The sequence below is a fragment of the Aquarana catesbeiana genome, linkage group LG03 (genome assembly GCF_042186555.1).
Source record: "Aquarana catesbeiana isolate 2022-GZ linkage group LG03, ASM4218655v1, whole genome shotgun sequence".
Lineage (NCBI taxonomy): Eukaryota > Metazoa > Chordata > Amphibia > Anura > Ranidae > Aquarana > Aquarana catesbeiana.
The window spans coordinates 308,429,250-308,444,690 of NC_133326.1; the positions used below are offsets into that span (position 1 = coordinate 308,429,250).

General features: G+C 41.2%; 1 protein-coding gene across 1 annotated transcript in view; it reads right to left on the reverse strand.

The window, feature by feature from the left end:
* Nucleotides 1-15,441, reverse strand: part of LOC141133958 (dynein axonemal heavy chain 3-like) — a 3,453,856-nt gene that overhangs the window by 3,064,175 nt on the left and 374,240 nt on the right. Inside the window, exon 7 of the mRNA XM_073623563.1 lies at nt 12,132-12,270. Coding sequence (XP_073479664.1) covers nt 12,132-12,270 — 139 coding nt within the window. The remainder of the gene's footprint in view (nt 1-12,131; nt 12,271-15,441) is intronic.

The window sequence follows — 15,441 nt, forward strand, 5'->3', positions numbered from 1 at the left end:
TCCTAACAGTTTTGTTATAAACTTCTCAACAATCTCAACTGTCAACTGTCTGCCAACACTATTGAGATTGGAAGTTATTGTCATCTTGATACAACTTCAAAAGACCACACTTTTAGTGCTCTGAAGTGAAAAGATCATTGCTAGTTTCGGAATATGCTGTGAGGTGTTATATACAGGTATGAGTACTGTAAATACAGCAGCTTAAAGCATTAAAGCATCTTAGATGTTGTGGCTGCATTCATTTTTCTTTTTTTAGGCTTCCTTTATTTTACCTGGTGATTCAGCCAGTAAGTCTGTTATTTTTCAACAGACAAAACTGTCGAGAAAAAGTGTCAGTTAGAGCAGTGGTCATCAACCCTGTCCTCAGGGCCCACTTACAGGCCAGGTTTGCAAGGTAACTGAAATACATCACAGGTGATATCATTTGCTGCTCAGTGATTGCAGTATTCTAGTCTGCATCTTCCCAAGGTAATACATAAAACCTGGCCTGTTAGTGGGCCCTGAGGACAGGGTTAATGACCACTGAGTTAGAGGGTTGAAACAAATCGTTTAACTACTTGCCGCTCGTAGGACGTCCATGGACATCCTCGGATTTCAGTAGTTATACCGCGATGATCCCTGCACCTACAGGCATCATCCCGGTGTGGATCTTTTTAGCCAGTGATTCCCTTTTTATCAGAAGTGAAGTGATCACTTCTGCGGGTGGCAGAAGTCCCACCCCCCTCTCACCGCCACATTTCCCGGATTCTACCGTCCCATCGTGGAGCCCGGGAGCGATGCGGCTAGCGGCAATTGCTGCACTAAACATAGAGAGGGGAACTGACATCATTCCTCTCTCTCTGCAACCCTGAAAACCAAGAGTGATGAGTATTTTATCACTTTCAGTTCCGCCTCTTTGTTTACTTGGCCACTAACGGCCAGGAAAGCAGCCGATCAGACCGATCTCTGTCTGATCGGCTGCATGGGAGGCTACAGGAGAGACCTGTCACAGCTCATGCTGTCACAAAGGATGTTTTTCATCCCTTGTGATAGCAATATAATGAATCCAAAAATGGAATGTAAATGTGAAAGCATACGTTACTCCCGCACGCATATGTAAAGAGTGATCGCACCACACATGTGTGAGGTATTGTCACGAACATCAAAGTAAGAGCAATAATTCTAGCACCAGACCTCCTGTGCAACAGAGGCCAAGATGGCAGCTTCCTTGGCTAAACATGATAGGAGGGTTTACTTGCACTTTAACAAAAAACAGTTACATTCAAGACATGTCATGAATGATAACTGTCACTGGTAACTGGTAACCTGTAAATGCATTTAAAGGACTGTAGTTTACAGATGCAATTTTAAAGTGTGACATGTTAAGTATCTATTTACTCGGTGTAACATCATCTTTCACAATATATAAAAACATTGGGCTAACTTTAAAACTTTACTTTTTTTTATGCATTTAAGTGTATTTTTTCCATAAAAATTGCATTGAAAAACAGCTGCACAAATACTGTGTGAAATAAAAAATTGCAACACCGACCATTTTATCCTATATATATAATGTTTGGAGGTTCTAAGTAATTTTCTAGCAAAAAAAATATTTTTTTATATGTAGGAGCGAAGTGTCAGAATTGGCCCGGAGACAAAGTGTTTAACATAGACGGGGTACTTGTAATGGTCAACTTTTATTAATTCATGTAAAACCTTTATCACAAAAGGAAAAAAAAAACTGTTGCTGTAACTGCTTAACCCCCCTCTCAGTTACAGACAAGGAAGCTACCAACTTAGCCTCTGTTTGATCTGCAGTTGACATGGTGCGGCACATATGATCAGATATGACACCAATAATTGAGTGGCTTAAAAGTTCCACTAAGGGCACAAGCACTTGTGACAGTTATTATTCATTACGTGTCTTGAATGTAACTGTTTTGGGAAACAGTTAAAGGGGAAGTAAACCATCCTATCATTTTTAGCCAAGGAAGCTGCCATCTTGGCCTCTGTTTAATCTTCAACTGCCTTGATGCTCACATTTGATCAGTTATGACATCAGCCTATGGATGGTTTGACAATTTGGTTGAGAGCACAACCAATGTGACAGTTAGCATTCCTGGCAAGCTGGGAATGTAACTGTTTTTTGAACCTGTTAAATTGATGGGATTACTGCCACTTTAAATCAATGGATTTAGTTCAGCTTTAGGCCTCATGCACACTGGACATTTTTTCTGCTGCTCCTAGGGGCATTTGACATTTTCTTTTTCCTGCCTCTAAAAACCCCTTCATGTGTTCATGCACATATAGGCATTTAGAGACAGAAAAAAATCCCACAGGCAGTGTGCCAAGGGGCAGCAAAGCTTTGGCAGAAAGAATGTTTGACATAGCCTAAAAGTGTGTAAACGCATCTAAAAGCAACCAAGCCTTCAGCATTAATTCATTTTAATGGCCTATATTAATGATTATTCTGGCTAATGAAATGAATTAATGCCTAAGCCCTTCATGCGCCTAAATGTGCCTAAACGCATTACACGTTGTTTACATGCATCAAGCGTTACCAAAACTCTGCTGCAAGGAGGAAAGCAGTCTAGGAGAGTTAGCAAAATGTCTTGTGTGCATAAGGCCTTAAAAAGTGTTAGCAGGAGTTCAGTTTTATTTTGCTAGTCAAGTCTACTGCAAGTAAATTTGCTTGTGCATTACCCTTTACAAAGATTGACAATGCTGCTGCCCAAATGTGCTTACATGCTACTCCATCCAGAATGGAGACACCCCCCCGAACTTTAGGGGGGCCAGACTGTGTCCAGTGGGAGCAGAAAATAAAGGAAGACACAGGCCTAGAAAGAGGTAACAAATGTAGCCATCACATTTAAAGCTGCAACTCCAACTTTCTTTTCACTAGAACTGAATGTAATGATCGATCCCAGCAAAGATCATACCTCTGTAACATGTTTCTCTGTTGTCTGCTGATCCAATGATATTCTGGGTTTAGTTGTGGCTTTCTATCATGTGATACTCTGTATATCCTGCTGATAGACTCTGTCCCTTACACAGCCACTTTCTGCAGCAGCTAGAGTCTGTAACACTCCCCTTTGTAGTCTTTCAGACTCTGCAAATAATGTAACTTTTTTCACAGTTCTGATGTTGGGTGGGATTGACACATCCTAATTAGTATTCAATCCCACCCAGTCACATCTACAGGAAGAGTCCAAACCTCCCAAGTCCCAACTCACAGATCACAGCATTATTCAAGAAGGAAGCCCCTTCATACATAGCCTGTTCTGAAAGCTAGCTATGCTGCTACTGGACAGGATTGAATGGATCACAATTAGAAATCAATCCTGCCCAGTTAAATATGTCGACCAGTGTGAACAGGGAGAGCCCCACCCCTCAGATCTGGCCCTTCCAGATCCCGCTCTCTGTGAACTGATTTATTTACATATGAAGGAAACACCTTCATAATAACCTTCTATAGCCCTTCCTCTGTAGTCTTGCAGTAAGCCATTATTCTTTGGCATGCTGCAAGACAGGAATGACACAGGAGCAGTTATGACACATTTACACCTTTCACCACCTTCATTAAGCCCCATAAACACCCACAGTAACCCTAGAACCCACCCACATCAACTCCCAAAACTGGTACAAGTGACTCCCATAGCCCACCCTAAAGCTACAGAGGCTCAAAGGATCATGGAACATGTAGGATCAGGATTGGAAGAGGAAGGAAACAGGAAGTCAGAGAACTTTGAAATCCAGCCAGGAGGAGGCGTGACATCACAGAAGCAGAATTCTGCTGTATGCTGCTAAAGGAGGTAAGTTACACACACACTGACAGTGTGGCTGGGATTCACTCCCAATGCACTTGTTGTTTTGAGGAGGAAAAACTGGAGTTATTCTTTAAGGATTAGTAAGCTGCAATTTATAAAAACATTTTTGGGGGGTTAATACTGATTTAAGGATAGTACAGCACTGCAGCCAGTTTTACAAAAGCCTGTATATTCCAGCAAACTAATATCAGTATACCATGCACCAGTTTAAAAAATAACTATACAGCAGTGACAGTTTGTTGCAATTTGTCCCCGTCAGTGTGTGCATCATACACCATATAACAGAAGCTGGGTGCAGTAGCACACAAGATGATGGGCTCAGATCAGTAGAGATTTTAAACTAAAACATCTGTTCGCTGTTCTAGGGTCGCTGAATGGGCAAAAGAACTGGATAGATTTGACCTGTTCACCTACCTGAGCCTCTGGCTGCTGCTGCAGCTGGAACTGATTAAATTAGTGGATGTATACATTTTCTCATTTCCTGGTCCACTGGGCAGCTTATTTCCTATAGTATATATGCTGATGGGTATCCTGGGTGGTCAGTCATGTCAGTCAGCATCACTGGCAGGTTTGTTGACATGCAGTTGCTGGCTGGGGAGCTGTCATTTGTGGAGAGAGTCCAGTGGGAGACGGCCATAATACATGGGCCATCGGGAGATCATACATCATGACTGATGAGTAATCTAAATCAATAGATTGATGTTGGATTGATGCTAAATTTACATAATAAGACTTTGCCAGGGTGCATTTATTTAAATTTTCTTTTTTGTGAATAATGTAACAATGTGCATCAAGGAATACTTTGTACTCCTTACTTATTCATGTGAGGGGGCAGATATGTGGGGGTGCCCTTATTCTAAAGAGGTTTTCCAGATTATGATAAGTCCCCACTGTAGACCTCCACATGCATAGAGGCAGGGATAGGGGGATGACGCACTTGTCCCCATCAACATTGGGACATGGTGTCTTGCTGGGAGGGGGCTCTCTATATTGAGGGCATGTGACCCAGTATGGTTCAGAAAGGGGAATGCATGCTTGCTGTCCCTTCCTTCCCTGACCAGCCAGGATGAATGAATTAAAAAAAAATTAAATAAATACACCCATATCATGACAAAATCCTTTATTAAACCATCCAAACAGGAAGCCCCACAGTGAAAATCAGGGGTCTCCAAACTTTTGAAAGAAAGGGCCAGTTTACTGGCCTTCATACTTTAGGGGGGCCAGACTGTGTCCAGTGGGAGCAGAAAATGCCCTGGCACTGGTAGGAGTAAACAATGCCATAGATTTGGTGGTCAGTGGGAGTAAAAAAATTGCATTAATGTTGTCCATGGGAGAAATAGTGCCCATCATTGGTGTCCGTGGGAGGAATAGCACCCAATCATTGTTGTCAGTGGGAGGAATAGTGCTCCATCATTGGTGTCCATGGGAGGAAAAGTGCCTCCTCTCTGGTGTCAGTGACAGGAATAGTGCCCTATCATTTGTGTCAGTGGGAGGAATAGTGCCCCCAAGCCCAGATAAAGGCAATAAAAGGCCACATCTGGCCTGCAGACTGCAGTTTGAATACCCCTGGTGTAAATCCATCATCAATTGCATTGTCTAGCCATGTTGTTCCATCATCAGTCATGATGAACAACTCCCTGACAATATAAACATGACAAACCTATATCATCAATCCACTCCAGTCATACTCTTGCTGAAAATGACAGCTCCCCAGATTGATGCTAAATGTCAAAAGACTGACTGGCAATGGTGGCTGATGTCATTGATTACATATGGCTATGGACCCAGCCACTTTGCTTACTAAACAGGCAGATGTGGAAGAATCTGTCATTTAGGTGCAAACATTTTTTTAAAACCTTTGCTTTAGCGTATCTTATAGGTGTGTCACTTCACTTGTACCATAGAATAAGGTATACCCCAAGCATGTTATTTAAAGTGTAACTTCAGTCTCTCAATAGCATTGACTATTTTTAATTCTTATGCTGCTAGCATTAGTAAATAAGTAGGAATGTATATCATATTTACTTAGGCAAATTACATCATACATCCTAGGGGTCTTCTCAGGGGAAAGGAGGAGTGGTTTTCTCAGTTTGGCATGCTCTTCTGCTTGTACACCTTAAGGACAGATGGATTGCAGAAAGTCAATGCTACATGAATCATCTAACTAATTTCTGACTGTGTTAGCAAATCCCTCTGTGACCTGAACCCAGAACAAAATTGGTAAAAAACACTAAAGAGTCAAAGAAAGTAACAAAAATGTAATTAGCTTAATCCAGAGAGAGAGACAGATTGGTACTACAAACAAAGACAAAAACATATGTTAGAATCACACAACTTCATGAATATAGATCTTACCGCTCTGTTTCTACTAAAGACTCCACTGCAAAAAAGTCTCTACAATCATAATTTACCACACTCAGCCAACCACTGAATAAGGCTTGTGCTAGTGCAGAAATTCAGTCAGCCTTCACCCCAAAAATGGTGAGATGGAAGCAGGAGTTGCATGCAAGAAAGCAGAAGTGGAAGCATAAGCTGCACACTTGAAAGCAAAGATCAAAGTAGAAGCTGCAAGTAAGAAAGTAGAAATGGAAGCTTTTGAGAAATTTTAGCATGCCATAGTCGTGAGGAGCATTAGGAGTTTAGAACAAGCTGTGAGCGAAATAGGTAACAATGGCAGCAGGCACTCTACCATATCTGATGCAACAGACTCAGATACAGTACCTCTCTAAAACTGCATCTCTTAAATCACTGCAGCTACATCAAACAAATAAGATCTGTTTTTTCAGCCTACCACCTCTCAAGACAATATGCCAGTGCACCACAGTACTGTACTGGTCAGTTATATACTATCAATCACACTACTCCACAGATGCAGTTCAACATGCAAATGAACCTTAAGCCAGTGTGAGGATTGAATGCTCTGTTACCACCATATCTTCCAAAGTTACTTAAATTTAGTGCATCGGTCATTGTAACGACCTGCAGCCATACATTCAAAATCTGAAAACAAAAACATTTCACAATGTGCTAAATACATTGTTTAGGGAGAATTCCCAAATATAGGCCTCACTATGTTTGATGACAAGCTTTAAAATTACAGTGGCTATAAATTAACTTTCAAGACCACAATTAGTGACCTAGATGTTACAGCTAAAGAAGCTAGATATTACAGCTACTAGATCTGCTTATCAAGAGCTAGTTCCTCAATCTACACGAAACTTAACTAATTTCACATTGACAATCCTTCCACGGTTTGTAACGTTGCTTGGAACAAATGTGAATGTAACCTTGGCGGCACAGAGGCCACTGGGAATGCTTTATTCAAAAAGAGACCTCCTCTTGAAGCTATAACTCACCAGGGTTGACATCCACATACTTGAACACTACAGCTGGAGGCAACTCAACAGATATCAAGCCATAGTTGAGTATTCAGGAAAAATGCAGCACTAAATCAAAATACAACCTTTCCTGCAGTTCCTACTTCTGTGATGTAATAAGGAGAATTGCAGATGCCAAGAATGACCCACGTTTCTCCAATGGTGAATCCAACCCTTTCAGTCCACCTTTTCTAAAACCTTCCAGCTCATGCATCTCACAGAAGTCAGAGAGGTACATTGTCAGTTTTAAATGATTTTTTTAAGTGGTCGTTTCTGCTATAAGCTATTGCACAACATATCCATGAGGCTTTTCACTTTGCAAACAGTACCAAGGACCATGAAGTGAGTCACAAGTGGCAATTCTGTAAAGCACTTCACACAATTGAGGGAATCCCACAAGCGGAAAAAAATCTGTCAATGTCTCAAGCATGAAGTATAGTCACAAGAGATCCACAACATATCAAAGGGATTCTTTCTTATCCTTTCTAAGAATAGCCCACTGTGTAAACTGAACTCAATGATTGATCTCTACGCATTACTTTAAGTCAGGGGTCACATAGGAAAGTCCAATCTGTGTAGCAAGGAACAAAACCCTCATTATTCCAGCATCACAATATTGTTCTGCTGGTAAAATATTTCCTTACGCAAGGTTAGCATCAAGGCCGTCAATTTACAGAAGGTACATGTCAGGCAGGTTATTCTAATGGCAATGCTCAAACGAATGCCTGTGCTCAAAGCAATGTGCATGCATTAAGAACAGTCCATAGAACTGTACACAGCATTAGGACCCTGCAAGAATTTCTACAGGCAAGTGCGATACTTGCATGTGTGCGTGAGCATTAACATTGTGCATGTGGTCATGTGTGTAAGCATGCTTGTTTGATGGACTTTGGCACCTAGTGGCCTATTTAAAGCCTTACAGGACTCAGGTTCATTTCTGAGTGGTCATCAGCTCTTTCTGCCTGTCACCTGATCCTGTACTCATCTGTATCCTGACCCAGCTTGTCCAACATTGCTTGTTACTGAACTTCTGTTGCTGACTGGCTTGAGACCCAACCTGGCATCCTGCCTGCTATTCTGGTACATCTTCTGCTCACTTGATGCTGACCTTGGCCTGGGTCTGACTCTGCTCTTGGTTCCTGACTTTGTACTCCTGCTGCCCAGTTGTTGCTGACCTCTGGCTGTCTGACCACGCACCCGAAAGCAAGTATATTCCTACTGCCAGTTGGCCTACTTTAGCTCTGCTTCTGTTTTTGACATATTCCAAACTGGATCTCCTGCAGGCACCCATGCCATTTTGTGCCCTGTTATACCCTGTTATCATTCTTACGGGAAACAAGAGGTGTAAGGGCAGCCCTTTTGTCAGCTTGGTCTCGACCAGATACATGACAATACAGTAAGACCGAAGGTTTCTAGATTGTTGGAATGAAATGATATATATCCTCTATACTCCACAAATGTGAAAAAAATTGAGAGGAAGGCATCAATGATGATAGATTTCTCAGTCAACAGATTACACACCCAGCCACACTATACAAGTTGTTATTGACATTTTTGGCCACAATTTTGGATACATTTTGAACTGTGCTTTTAACCTACCTGAATATTCATGAAGTGCACATTGAAGTGATAGAATCTATTGCCCCTTTATAACTCCCCTTCTAAGATTTTTCTCTACATAGGTACATATACCTGTAAAGTTACTGAGATCTGACTAGTTTTTCAGTTGCAGAAAGGGTAGAAAAATTATTGAACAAGAAGTGTAAAAGGGAATTCAGCACACCTCATTCCATGCAGATGGATGTCCTTGGGATTGCATGATTGGAACTGCAAAAAAATCTTGGATTCTATTCTATGTGACTTTAAAACTTACAAGCATGCTCATGCAATATTAGTCCCCTTTCTTGAAAGAAGTCCTCCATAATTAATGCCAAACAACTGATTCCAGCTTCCTTAGACCCAGATTCTTCAGTGTTGCTTACTACAGACACTCTCCTCACCAAAATATTGGGATATTTGCACTTACTCCTGTAGAATTTGACTGTTTCAGAGTTAATAATGACAACAGAAATAGGTACAATGCCTTAGCACTGTGTTCTGGAGTCACTGGATGAAAGAGTACCTTTACGACTTTCAAGGTCCTAGCAAATGGGAAACTAGCAAACCCAACCTAAAAGCAGCCTACATAGTTACATAGTTCTCCTAAAAGATAAAGATATGATTGGCCTATGGGTCTGATTACAGAAATCATGCCAAAAAAATGACAATAATTACAGAAAGTCAACATCAAGGTAGGTAAAGGTGGTTCAGCACAACTCCACATTAGGCCTATTAACAATGGTGCTTCTTGTAGCACCCACCAAAAGCAACAGAGGGTTTAATTCCTGCTGTGGCATCTGTACACCTTTGGCTGCTGCCTCAGCAGCTAAAGGGGTAGGGATTTGGGGTGGTAAAACTGCGACTCAACTGCAGTTTTACCACCCCACAACTTTACATGTGAACGAGCCCTAGGAGTGCTGCTGCTGAATGAAATGAAGGGCTCATTCAAAAGTGCAGCAGGCAGGCACTGCTGCTTCCCTAAAAAGCAACCCAATTGTATTTGACAGGTGGTGAGGAAGCGATTTGTTGCCTTCTTACCACCTGATTTAAACCCATGATTGCCATGCAATACACAGGATTGCAACATGGTAGTACATCAATTAGAAGTTTAAATCAGGTGTGTAGAGGCGACACTGTGCCCGGTGATCTTTGACTTCTCCCATGTTGTTCAGGTAGATCTCTACCTCTTTAAGGTTGCTTACCCCAGCTCTAATCCATCCATATATATTGCAGAAGTGCTTCATATTATGATCTTTTGATCTATCTGGATGTTCACTGTTGCCAAGATCCTCACTGTTTTGGAATACACTTCTCCACGATCTTCAAGATGACAACCGTTTGCCAACACTACTGAGATTGTGCTATCTTGCTACAATTTCATATGTTGCAGAGATCACACTTCCAATGCTTGGGCTGAGAAAGCATAACAAGCTCCAAATAACATGTCTCTGCATTGCATTACAGGATATGTAAACCAGAACAATGAAGCTCTTATTTGTTCTCTTTTGGTCGGGTTAAATACACCATTGAAAGCATTTTGGCTTGATATCTGTTTGATAAGGACAAAACATACCTTCAGATTTTTGCCTGAAAACGTGTGAGCTTATAACTTGTGCGTTATACCTCTGCAGTTTGTTTTCAGTTAAAAGTTTAAAGTGGAGCTCCACCCAAAAGGGGAAGCTTCGCTTGTTTGCACCCTGCCCCCCTCCACTGCCACATTTGGCACTTTTTGGGGGAGAGCGAGTACCTGGTTTTGACAGGTACCCGCTCCCCCTTCTGGGTAAGATCACCGATCTATGACATTTACAGCCTCTCCTCCTCCTCACCGCTGCCTCCTGGGACTAAAGTCCCAGAAGACAACGGGGCCATTCAGAAAGCACAGCGCAACTCGCACATGCACAGTTGGAAACAGCCGCAAGACTTCCTGTTTCCCTTACTACAGATGCTGGCACCTGCACCCAAAGCCGAAGAATCGGCTTTCAGTGCCAACATCGCGGAATCCTTGGACAGGTAAGTGTCCTTATATTAAAAGTCGGCAGCTGCAGTATTTGTAGCTGCTGACTTTTAATTTTTCAGAAGGAGCCTGGAGCTTCTCTTAAGGGACTTCAGAACCCCCCCCCATGTGTATGGAGAAGAGGAGATGGGCAATGTCCTGTATTCCCAATGTGTTTCTATTGTCCAGTTGTCCTGACACAGTAAGGTAAGCCTTGTCATACTTAAACTGGAACTGTGTTGCTGGCAAGATCAACGGGTGAAAATAAAAGAAAAAATTTGGAAAACAAATGCAGCATCTACATCTGAGAACAGAATGGCTGAAAAGAAGCAGTGGTTACATAGATCCATTTGTTTTTTTTTGTTTTTTTTAAAGAAGATTTTGATGTTTTTCTAAAATGATATTAGGTTCATCTTACCAGTTTAGTTGTAAGTGATATTTAGGGGGATCTTTTTCAACTGCTCCATTTATGCATCTTCATCTATTTCCTACTTTAGCTCTATGTAATATCTAAATATCTTTGAAGTAATATCAATGAAAAGCATAGGTTTTAATTATATAAGATGGGACAAATTATAGTAAAGGTATTGCCTAGAACAATACACGATGTCCCATGCTTATATAGAAGGTATAAGATAATTAAAATTTGGACAATTGACCCGTTTTTCCATTGCATTAATCAAATTTGCTAAGATATGTGAACATTACTGTGAAGAAGTGGATGTTGATACAGGAAACATGTCAGGAACTTGTGGAGATTGTATGATCTCATAGATAGGTATATTGTATCTAATGGATTATTGGGTAATACATATCATCTCAAAAGCATTGCATTCAAGGAAATGGGTTTGTGTATTGCTGTTTTGCACTGTTCTCTGGCAGTAAATTAGTTGTGTTTTCTGGATCATGGCTTTTCCAACTTTTAATGATTTTAACAAAAAGGATTAATAAAATGTCACTGCTTTTTATAAACAAGATAGGATCTGTTGGTTATATAAATCCTACACTGGTACATAGGATAATATATTTTCTTCTCTTTATATGAATTAACAAAAGCTATTCTGATTATAATTTAACAAGACATTTTAACTTCCAAATTGCCCTGGTGTTTTTTTTTTCCAGGTGTTCTACCAAGGCACTAAACTAACTTAAGCACAGGAGTATTTTGCTTTTACTACTGACACATTTTTCTATGCTGTATATTTTTCAGAACAAATCATCTGTTTTGCAGAACGGCTTATTTTATATCTAGAGGGTAGTATGCACAAGAATAATTCCTCCACTGTACTTGTCAAATATTCATGTATTAATAGCAATGAGAGCTGCTTGCAAAGCATGACACAAATCTATACATACCTTTGTTAAATCCTGAAGGGATTTGCTCCACACCTTGCAAAGTTCTGCTGGTATGTATGAATAGATTCCCTGAAGCCATTCTGCACTAAGTGGAGACACCATACAAGGGTCGATGGATTCTTCAATAAGCCTGTAATATCTGCAGAATGAAAATGCAGTGTGAGAACATTTCAAAAGCTTTCCTGTTCCTTCAGCAGATATGAATAGACAAGATTTCTTTCTGTCTTTCCAATGTACTGTATATGTGACACCCTAGTAAAAAAAAAAAAAGATGACACGATCTGCACACTGTCACAACCTTATGCTACTATGATATGCCAGCAATGAGCCAGTAATAACAGGTATCCTGAACAATACAGTTAAGCCTGTGACAACAGACAAACTTACTATTCCCTTGATTAATGTTCCACACAGTAAGTGATGCCTCAATTTCAGCCATTCTAAATTAAACTAATTATTTCTTCACCCTGCTGTCAATTAGGTTCAATTTTACAATATCAACAAGTTGAAACTTAAACAGAATTTGCATAATATAATCATTAAAATCCTTTTAGAGGACTTATGCTAATGAAAGGCGCTGTGGCTTTTTCTCTGACAATACAATAAAGTGTTTATAGCACAAACTGCTGCAGTTTTATTTTTAAGAAAAACAGGGAGAAGGAAACATTTTATAGAAAGACTGAAGCAAGGACACAAGTGTAATTTGAGCTATAAGACTATTTTTTTATTTTTTTTTTTATATATTTTGCTTGTAAATAAGGTTAACCTTTGGAGATGGTTATAAAACAGGCTATCATAACACAAACGTAACCACTTCCGGACCACCCACCTTCGTTATACATCGGTAATTTGAAGGAGGATATACTTGTTATGGCAGCAGGTAGCTGCCATAACCCCGGTATCCTCATCTTCAGTGAGCGGTTTGGTTTAAGATAAAAGTGTTCTCTGCGGTGGATTCGCCGCAAGATCACTTTTATCGGCGGTGAGAGAGGGCCCCCCTCCCGCCATGATCCAGTGCCGCGTCTGTCCCCTGCATGGGTATGGAGACGAGTGAGGGGAAGATGGCCCCCACACGTATGCATATCACTGCAGGGTGGAAGTGACGTCAAAACGTCACTTCCGCCCATAGCTCTTAAAGGGCCATTTTTTTTTTTCATTTTTTTAAATGACAATTTTTTTTTATTGCATTTTAATGTAAATATGAGATCTGAGGTTCTTTTGACCCCAGATCTCATATTTAAGAGGTCCTGTCATGCTTTTTTTCTATTACAAGGGATGCTTACATTCCTTGTAATAGAAATAAAAGTGACACAATTTTAAAAAAAAAACGTGTAAAAATGTTGAAAGAAAAAAATTTTGAAGTGGGACATGTTGGGTATCAATTTACTCGTCGGAACATTATCTTTCACAGTATAAAAAAAATTGGGCTAACTTTACTATTGTCTTATTTTTTAATTAAAAAAAGTGTATTTTTTCCAAAAAAAGAGCACTTGTAAGACCTCTGCGCAAATACGGTGTGACAGAAAGTACGACAGCCATTTTATTCTCTAGGGTGTTAGAAAAAAAAGTATAATGTTTGGGGTTCTAAGTAATTTTCTAGCAAAAAAAAACAGTTTTTAACTTGTAAATAACAAATCTCAGAAAGAGGCTTGGTCCTTAAATGGATAATTCACAGTAATCATCTGCTGGTGTAGGTTCTTTCAAAGCCATCCTGAGGCCCCGTATACACTAGTGCGACATGAAAGTCGTGTGACTGTAGATCCGATTTTGCCCTGCAACTGCTGTCTGACATTGATCCAACTTCTATGCGACTTTAATGAACGGGATCTGATTTTGATTCGACTTAGAGAAAAAAAATGACGTGAGGTCCTCCCCAAAATTCATACCAGGCCCTTGGGGTCTGGTATGGATTTTGAGGGGAACGCCATGCCAAAAAAAAAATGGCGTGGGGTCCCCCAATAGCCATACCAGACCCTTATTTATCCGAGCATGCAGCCTGGCAGGTCAGGAAAGGGGGGACAAGTGAGTGCCCCCCCTTAACCATATCAGGCAACATTCCCTCAACGTGGGTTGTGCTTTGGGGCCAACCCAAAGCACCTAGTCCCTATGTTGATGGGGACAAGGGCCTCTGCCCCACAACCTTGGGCTGTGGGGGTGTGCGGGCAGGGGGCTTATCAGAATCTGGATGCCCCCTTTAAGAAAAGGGGTCCCCAGATCCCGGCCCCCCTCTATGTGAATGAGTATGGGGTACATAGTACCCCTACCCATTCATCCAAAGAAAAAGCAGTGTAGTGTAAGAAAAACATGAGTCAGTTTTTGACAAGTCCTTCATTAAAAATTACTAATGTCCCCCGTGGTAGCTTCAACGTCAATCATGGTGTCTTCTGCCGCCGCCCCACTGAAAATAGAAAAAATGCTCCTCCAATGCTGGCTTCCGTCGCTGTGTCAGCTCCGGTGTCTGACAGTTCTTATATAACTTTGTGGAGTGGTCATCTGGTATTGTCATCTGGAGACCCCGTCCCCTTGTGATGTCACAGACCCATCATGCTGGGGAGGTGACGTCACAAGGGGTGAGGTCTCCAGTTGATGTCACCTGATGGCCACGCCCCATAGTTATATAACAACTGTCAGACACCAGAGCTAACAGAATGGCGGGAGCCAGCATCAGAGGAGTGTTTTTTTCATTTCCAGCGGGTCGGTGGCAGAAGACATCGTTATTGACATTGGAGTTACCATGGGGGACATTAGTCATAATAAAGGACTTATAAAAAACTGACTCATGTTTTTCTTACACTACATTTTTTTGGGGGTAAATGGGTAGGGGTACTATGTATCCCATACTAATTCACATAAGGGGGGGCAGGATCTGGGGGACCCCTTTCTTAAAGGGGGCTTCCAGATTCTGATATGCCCCCTGCCTGCACACCCCTACAACCAATGCCCAGGGTTGTGGGGAAAAGACCCTTGTCCACATTAACATGGGGATAAGGTGCTTTGGGGTGGCCCCAAAGCATTCCCCCATGATAAGGGCATGAGGGCATGTGGCCTGGTATGGTTCAGGAGGCGGGACGCTTATTTGTCTCCCCCCTTTCTTGGCTTGCCAGGCTGCATTTTTTATCAAGAACTTTTGCATTGCTAACATTGCCTCTGAGCATGTCACAAATCCGATCAGTTAAGATGCTGATCCAACTTGGATGGGACTTCAATTAAATTCAGTGGGCTGAAATCAGACTCAAGTCAGACCAAAGTAATGCAGAAACCTTTTCAAAAGTTGGACAGACACAAGTCAGACCAGTTAGGACAGCTCTCA